The sequence below is a fragment of the Salvelinus fontinalis genome, chromosome 34 (assembly GCF_029448725.1).
Source record: "Salvelinus fontinalis isolate EN_2023a chromosome 34, ASM2944872v1, whole genome shotgun sequence".
NCBI lineage: Eukaryota > Metazoa > Chordata > Actinopteri > Salmoniformes > Salmonidae > Salvelinus > Salvelinus fontinalis.
Window position 1 is genome coordinate 7,967,619 of NC_074698.1, and position 8,994 is coordinate 7,976,612.

General features: G+C 39.8%; 1 protein-coding gene across 1 annotated transcript; it reads left to right on the plus strand.

The window, feature by feature from the left end:
* The first annotated feature begins 1,448 nt into the window (after positions 1 to 1,448).
* LOC129832978 (heat shock 70 kDa protein-like) lies at positions 1,449 to 4,935 on the plus strand. The gene is made up of 2 exons (XM_055897160.1): positions 1,449 to 1,879; positions 2,817 to 4,935. Exon 2 carries the CDS (start codon positions 2,840 to 2,842, stop codon positions 4,772 to 4,774), a length of 1,935 nt encoding a protein of 644 aa, XP_055753135.1. The 5' UTR covers positions 1,449 to 1,879; positions 2,817 to 2,839; the 3' UTR covers positions 4,775 to 4,935.
* The last annotated feature ends 4,059 nt before the right edge of the window (positions 4,936 to 8,994 follow it).

Below are 8,994 nucleotides of genomic sequence, written 5' to 3' on the forward strand. Positions count from 1 at the left end.
GTCACGATCGTCTTGATGAGGAAGAGTGGACCAAGGCGCAGCGTGATAACAATACATACTTCTTTATTGACGAGAAGATGAAAACGAAACGAACACTATACAAACTAAACAAAACAACAAACTTACGACCGTGAAGCTATTCAAACAATGAGTGCAGACACTGGCAACTTACACATAGACTATTACCCACAATAGCCTAATGCCTATGGCTGCCTTAAATATGGATCCCAATCAGAGACAATGATAGACAGCTGTCTCTGGGTGAGAACAATTCAGTTAACCATAGACATACCTAGACACCTACACTAAACACAACCCCATAAACTCTACAAAACCCCCTATACAATACAACCACCCAAGACGAGACAAATACACACAAACATCCCCCCTGTCACACCCTGACCTACCCAAAATAATACAGAAAACAAAGATAACTAAGGCCAGGGCGTGACAGGTATAAACTTTCATTTCTAGGCTATAGGTTGTAGCAATCTCTTGATTGGTATAGGGCAAATTTGAGTATCGTGTAGTAGCCTAAACATATTGATGTTACATTGAGCTGGGTGAATGGGAATATGAATGACAGTCATCCGATATTCTGTAATCGAAATAAGGCCGTGGTAATAAAACAAAATCCTCCATAATCTTCAACGGCACCAACCGGCACTGCTGTGTATATAGTGTGAAGTGTGTCCTCATTTAGTAGTTGCATTCTGCTGCAGTGCGGTCTGGTAAGGCAACTTAAAGTGCGTGAAATCATAGTATTTTACTGTCAACCATTGTTGCCTTTAATGCTCATTCAGACCACCAGAGGGCATCTTTGAGCACATCTTCTCTCATAAGTATCCAGGGCTGAATACTTACGTAAATAAGGTATTTCTGTTTTTATTTTTAATAAATATGCAACAATTTTTTTTTAACAGTTTTTGCTTTGTCATTTTGAGGTATTGTGTGTTGATTGATGATGAAAAAAATAATTTCATACATTTTTAGAATAAGTCTGTAACGTAACAAAATGTGGAGAAAGTCAAGGGGTCTGAATACTTTCCGAATGCAATGTATATTAGCAAATACTTTAGCTACCATGATGGGGATATGATGGAGATATCTTGTTTGCGGTAAGCAAATGTGAGCTGATGGGCCATCAGTGCGGAATAGGCTAGACTAGAATAGTATAGAACAGAATAGCATTGACTAGAATAGAGAAGGATTAGCCGGTGTGTTCATCATTTGACTTTCATTTAACAATTAATACTGGATATCTTAAATACTCTGGCTTTAATATAAAAAAAAGGCACATTAACTTGTGGTGAGTTGCACTTACCACTTGTGCAGTAGGCACTCAATTCTCTTACAATACAGGTCTATTATTCATTAGTGAGAGAAAATGTATAGACTGACATCTCGTGAACTGTTGAGGAACTGCAGTGTTGCCGATAGACTGAAATGTCGACGGAATAAGGTTGAACCGGATGCCGTTTCATTTGTTTTGAAATTTGAGTCATTAACAGTTTTTGATCATTTTAATCAATACAAATAATGGTTTCACTATTAGTGTGCTGTGTGTGTGCGTTCTGGACAAGTCTCCGCGCCTCTCGAACGCTCTGGAATAACGAGAACTTTCATTTGTTGCGCTTCCAATGCGTGCGCCTCGCAGCCTGCGTCAATGCCCAGGAATGCTGCGCTCTCATGAGCAATGTAGTCGGAGAGTTCGAGAAATGGCTAGAAATCACGAGTGATATTTTTTAGGCAATGGGGATGGTATATATTCTGGTGAAGTACATTCAGAGTCAAACATCGACTCAACGAGAATACTAAAGGGAAAAGAAAGCAAGAAAAGAGAAGAGACACTTTCAACAGACCTCTACATTCATAAACTGTAAGTACAGGGCAATTAATTCAGTACCCTATTTTCATAATGGCTGTGACAGTTATAAACTTGATAGAATAAAAAAGTATGCTATGTTGGTTGTGTGGACATAGACGATTTAGCTATAACATTATGCCAGAATATTTGGTTAACTAATAAAGAAATAATATTATAAAAATATAATATTATAAAAGCATTTATTATGTTATTTCATTGGACAGACTAGGCCTACTTTATTTTTTTGTTGCATATTATTATTTATTATAATTAGTTATTTCTTCATTTTAAGAAGACCTGCTCTAATTCTGTGAAGATAACACAATATTATTCATTTGTGTTCATAGAAAAAATGTAGGCCTGTTGTGAAAAGAGTTTCTCTGTAATAGATTAGCAGAACTGATTGTGTCTAACACTAATATATATATATATGTATAACACTAATATATAACACAAACATTGACAACAGTGTTGTTTTCAGACCTGAGTTCAAATGCTTAGTATTGTGTTTCAAGGACTTTAAAATACCAGTACATTTTGAAATATAAGTAGTTGAATATTGGAATGTGTTTGGAAATACATTTGGAAAGTATTACCATGTATTTGAAAATACTCAAATACACAGACAAGTGTATTTTAAAATTTAAATATTCCATGCATTTGAACCCAGGATTGTTTGTTCCTAGGTGCATTTGAAATGTATTTGGAGACAAGTATTTGAAAATTGTTTCAAATATTTTAAATAGAAGTGGCCACATTATTTGGAAATATTCAAATACACAGAAAATAAGAATACAAATACTTAAATACGCATGTATTTGAACCCAGGTTTGGTTGTTATTCAAGTATATTTAGGCTAACATCTCTGTTGGTGGAGATTGACATTACTTGCAGCTAGGTTTTCGTAGAATAATATCAATTTCTAAAATATTATTTCATTCATTTGTAGGCAACTAACTCCAAACCATCAAGATGTCATCAGCTAAAGGCCCGTCTATCGGCATTGACCTGGGCACCACCTACTCCTGTGTGGGGGTGTTCCAGCATGGCAAAGTGGAGATCATCGCCAACGACCAGGGCAACAGGACCACGCCCAGCTATGTGGCCTTCACAGACACTGAGAGACTCATCGGAGACGCGGCAAAGAACCAGGTGGCCATGAACCCCAACAACACCGTTTTCGACGCCAAACGCCTGATTGGCCGAAAGTTCAACGATCAGGTCGTGCAAGCCGACATGAAGCACTGGCCCTTCAAGGTGGTCAGCGACAGAGGAAAGCCTAAAGTTCAGGTAGATTACAAAGGGGAGAACAAATCCTTCAACCCAGAGGAGATCTCCTCCATGGTCCTGGTGAAGATGAGGGAAATCGCTGAGGCTTACCTGGGCCAGAAGGTGTCCAATGCAGTCATCACAGTCCCTGCCTACTTCAACGACTCACAGAGACAGGCCACTAAGGACGCTGGAGTGATCGCTGGGCTGAATGTGCTGAGGATCATCAACGAGCCCACGGCGGCAGCCATCGCCTACGGCATGGACAAAGGCAAGTCCAGGGAACGCAACGTCCTGATTTTTGACCTGGGTGGGGGCACCTTTGACGTGTCCATCCTGACTATCGAGGATGGGATCTTTGAGGTGAAGGCCACGGCTGGAGACACTCACCTGGGCGGGGAGGACTTTGACAACCGCCTGGTTAGTCACTTTGTGGAGGAGTTCAAGAGGAAACACAAGAAGGACATCAGCCAGAACAAGCGGGCTCTGAGGAGGCTGAGGACAGCCTGCGAGAGGGCCAAGAGAACACTGTCCTCCAGCTCCCAGGCCAGCATTGAGATTGACTCTCACTTTGAGGGCATCGACTTCTACACCTCCATCACCAGGGCTCGTTTTGAGGAGATGTGTTCCGACCTCTTCAGGGGAACCCTGGAGCCTGTGGAGAAAGCCCTGAGGGATGCCAAGATGGACAAGGCCCAAATCCACGACGTCGTCCTGGTCGGAGGCTCCACCCGGATCCCCAAGGTCCAGAAGCTCCTGCAGGACTTTTTCAACGGCCGAGAGCTAAACAAGAGCATCAACCCAGACGAGGCGGTGGCCTACGGCGCTGCCATCCAGGCGGCCATCTTGTCTGGCGACAAGTCTGAGAACGTCCAGGACCTGCTGCTGCTGGATGTGGCTCCCCTGTCCCTGGGCATCGAAACCGCCGGAGGGGTCATGACCGCCCTGATCAAACGCAACACCACTATCCCATCCAAACAGACCCAGACCTTCACCACTTACTCCGACAACCAGCCCGGGGTCATGATCCAGGTCTACGAGGGAGAGAGAGCCCTGACCAAGGACAACAACCTCCTGGGGAAGTTTGAGCTCTCTGGGATCCCCCCTGCCCCACGAGGAGTCCCTCAGATCGAGGTGACCTTTGACATCGACGCCAACGGCATTCTGAACGTATCAGCGGTGGACAAGAGCACGGGCAAAGAGAACAAGATCACCATCACCAACGACAAGGGCCGGCTCAGCAAAGAGGACATTGAGAGGATGGTGCAGGACGCTGACAAATACAAAGCTGAGGATGACGCACAGAGGGAGAAGATAGCAGCCAAGAACTCCCTGGAGTCGTACACCTTCAATATGAAGAGCAGCGTGGAGGACGACAACATGAAAGGCAAGATCAGCGAGGAGGACAAAAAGAAAGTGGTGGACAGGTGCGACCAGACCATTTCCTGGTTGGAGAACAACCAGCTGGGCGACAAAGAGGAGTATGAGCATCAGCTAAAGGAGCTGGAGAAAGTATGCCAGCCTATCATTACCAAGCTGTACCAGCAGGGAGGGATGCCCACAGGTTGCTGTGGAGATCAGGCACGGACCAGCTCTGGTGCCAGCTCCCAAGGCCCAACCATTGAAGAGATTGACTAAAGTGAGGGACTTGTATAAAGGACTTTTCAAAATGCATTAGTATCACTGCATACAATTTGCTATTCAGGAAATACTTTGTACTTATAAAAACACACTGTACATATTTTGTTTCATACCATATTGCATTGCTGGACATTGCAAATAAAATGTATTTAAATATGTTTCTAGGTCTGTTGGCTGTTTTCTAGAATTCCTTCTCTTCATAACACATTGATTATTCACATATTTATAATATTTTTTACACAATACCATGAAATATTGTAAACAAAACTTTGATAGACAGCTAAACCACCAGAGATAGGAGAACAAGTGAAGACACCCTAATGGCCACAATGTGTAGCTTATCAACTCTTTATTCTGCGATAACATCTGATACAATCACTACGGTCCTTCTTGGAAAAAGAGGCACAAATACATTTCTGGCACATATTAAAAAAACAATTACAGGTCACATTTTTCCTTACTTTGTGCTTATTGGTGTCAAGCTCAAAGAACCAAATACTGTATATTTGACTGATTTTGGAGAATTTCAAGTGGAACTGACAGCATTTGAACTACTTTGCAGATATGAAACAAACGGACAATCATAATATCAGTAAAACATATCAAATTCCCAGTTTATGCTTCAAAACCAACTTTATAAGAGGTTTTAAAAATAGGTTCTATTTGACTCAAAATTACATGTTGTACAGTAAGGCATTGTTGGCAGAATAGATAGATGCAGTTCAATGCATGATTCATATATTTCGCCAATACATTTCTTGGTAGTCCAAAAAATATTTCTATCAGGTTGTAAATTATGGCTGGCCTGGTACATTGTTTGCTGCCGCCACCCATTCGGGATGCAGTGTTTCAGTTTCAATTACTTCATTTTTTGAACAAAAACGGACGACTGTAAATAAGGCTGGGAATGTCAATACAATGAAACTATAAGGTGTTCACCCATAACAACCGGTTTTAAATTAACATTTTACAACACCCTATAGCTAAGTTGTTGTTATTTGGTTATAAATACTTTTTGATTCGGGTCACAGCATATTATGCACATCTGCAAGTGTAGCTTGTCCTTCTTGTTTTGTAAAACAAATAGCCTATGTCTGGCGAATTCGTTGGGTATATTGACTTCAATGATTCAAAACCTAGGAGGCTCATGGTTCTCACCCCCTTCAATAGACTGACACAATAATTATGACTACACCTGGAGGACATCCTCCAACCTATCAGAGCTCTTGCAGTATGAACTAACAAGTTTTCCATCCAAAGGATCTGATAATTAATTTAGTACTGAAAGCATAAGCTAAGCTAGCTAGCACTGCAGTGAGTAGTTGACTCAAAGAGAGAAAGGCAATAGTTGAAGCAGCATAGCGAGAGAGCTAGCTATATTTCATTTTATTTTCTCTGCTTAGCTAGCTGGCTAAGGCTATCCAACACTGCAACTCTTCCAAGTCATTGTAAGCTTTTGGTTTTATAAATGTACTGACACCGGGGCCTGCCGGTTTAACTGCTAAACTACTTGCTGTACACTGTAATGTGTGATTGTACACTTGGGATTGGATTGTGGGTTTACCAATGTGTTGGTTCCATTTTGTTTTGTTTTACTATAACCTTGATATGGTGACGATGTAGGTTGTGTAGCGGTTAGTGGTTATGGTGTGAAGGTTTGGCATGGAGAGGTTTTTGTGCCTAGTCACAGACAGCTGTTGTGTTGTGTACTGAAGTCCACAAGTGAAGGGAAACGGTGAGAGGAGGAAAGCTTGTAGATGCGAGAAGGAATGTTACAACAAGTAAAGTCATAATGCTCTATGTGGCTGCTATGAAATTGAACTGTGTGTGTGGGTGATCAGGGGTGTATTCATTCTGACGATTATGTTGCAAAATGTTTCTTCAATAGAACAAAATGGGGCGGGGCCTACCTGAATTTGTCCAATAGAACCTTTCGAAACATTTTGAAACTGTTTGGACTAAAAATTACACCCCAGATCAGCTAGATGCAGGCGAGACTGTGCAAGGCGGTATTGAATGTGTCTCCGCCTGTCACCTTGATCACTCCAATTTGTCTCTCGACCTGTGCACCTACGGTATAAACTTTCATTTCTAGGCTATAGGTTGTAGCAATCTCTTGATTGGTATAGTGCAAATTTGAGTATCGTGTAGTAGCCTAAACATATTGATGTTACATTGAGCTGGGTGAATGGGAATATGAATGACAGTCATCTGATATTCTGTAATCGAAATAAGGCCGTGGTAATAAAACAAAATCCTCCATAATCTTCAACGGCACCAACCGGCACTGCTGTGTATATAGTGTGAAGTGTGTCCTCATTTAGTAGTTGTATTCTGCTGCAGTGCGGTCTGGTAAGGCAACTTAAAGTGCGTGAAATCATAGTATTTTACTGTCAACCATTGTTGCCATTAATGCTCATTCAGACCACCAGAGGGCATCTTTGAGCACATCTTCTCTCATAAGTATCCAGGGCTGATGTTGATTGATGATGAAAAAAATAATTTCATACGTTACAGCCTTATTCAAAAAATGTAACAAAATGTGGAGAAAGTCAAGGGGAATAGAGAAGAGATTAGAAGGATTAGCCGGTGTGTTCATCATTTGTCTTTCATTTAACAATTAATACTGGGTATCTTAAATACTCTGGCTTTAATTTTTTTTTAAAGGATCTTCCCTGGAGGCACATTAACTTGTAGTGAGTTGCACTTACCACTTGTGCAGTAGGCACTCAATTCTCTTACAATACATGTCTATTATTCATTAGTGAGAGAAAATGTATAGACTGACCTCTCATGAACTGTTGAGGAACTGCAGTGTTGACGATAGACTGAAATATCGACTGAATAAGGTTGAACCGGATGCTGTTTCATTTGTTTTGAAATTTGAGTCATTAACAGTTTTTGATCATTTTAATCAATACAAATAATGGTTTCACTATTAGTGTGCTGTGTGTGTGCGTTCTGGACAGGTCTCCGCGCCTCTCGAACGCTCTGGAATAACGAGAACTTTCATTTGTTGCGCTTCCAATGCGTGCGCCTCGCAGCCTGCGTCATTGCACAGGAATGCTGCGCTCTCATGAGCAATGTAGTCGGAGAGTTCGAGAAATGGCTAGAAATCACGAGTGATATTTTTTAGGCAATGGGGATGGTATATATTCTGGTGAAGTACATTCAGATTCAAACATCGACTCAACGAGAATACTAAAGGGAAAAGAAAGCAAGAAAAGAGAAGAGACACTTTCAACAGACCTTTACATTCATAAACTGTAAGTACAGGGAAATTAATTCAGTACCCTATTTTCATAATGGCTGTGACAGTTATAAACTTGATAGAATAAAAAAGTATGCTATGTTGGTTGTGTGGACATAGACGATTTAGCTATAACATTATGCCAGAATATTTGGTTAACTAATAAAGAAATAATATTATAAAAATATAATATTATAAAAGCATTTATTATGTTATTTCATTGGACAGACTAGGCCTACTTTATTTTTTTGTTGCATATTATTATTTATTATAATTAGTTATTTTTTTCATTTTAAGAATATCTGCTCTAATTCTGTGAAGATAACACAATATTATTCATTTGTGTTCATGGAAAAAATGTAGGCCTGTTGTGAAAAGAGTTTCTCTGTAATAGATTATCAGAAATGATTGTGTCTAACACTAATATATATATATATATATATATGTATAACACTAATATATAACACAAACATTGACAACAGTGTTGTTTTCAGACCTGAGTTCAAATGCTTAGTATTGTGTTTCAAGGACTTTAAAATACCAGTACATTTTGAAATATAAGTAGTTGAATATTGGAATGTGTTTGGAAATACATTTGGAAAGTATTACCATGTATTTGAAAATACTCAATACACAGACAAGTGTATTTTAAAATTAAAATATTCCATGCATTTGAACCCAGGATTGTTTGTTCCTAGGTGCATTTGAAATGTATTTGGAGACAAGTATTTGAAAATTGTTTCAAATATTTTAAATAGAATTGGCCACATTATTTGGAAATATTCAAATACACAGAAAATAAGAATACAAATACTTAAATACGCATGTATTTGAACCCAGGTCTGGTTGTTATTCAAGTATATTTAGGCTAAAATCTCTGTTGGTGGAGATTGACATTACTTGCAGCTAGGTTTTCGTAGAATAACATCAATTTCTAAAATATTATTTCATTCATTTGTAGGCAACT

Bases quoted from the DNA above. Each gene is read 5' to 3' on its own strand.
- LOC129832978 (XM_055897160.1), top strand. From the start codon at position 2,840: ATGTCATCAGCTAAAGGCCCGTCTATCGGCATTGACCTGGGCACCACC.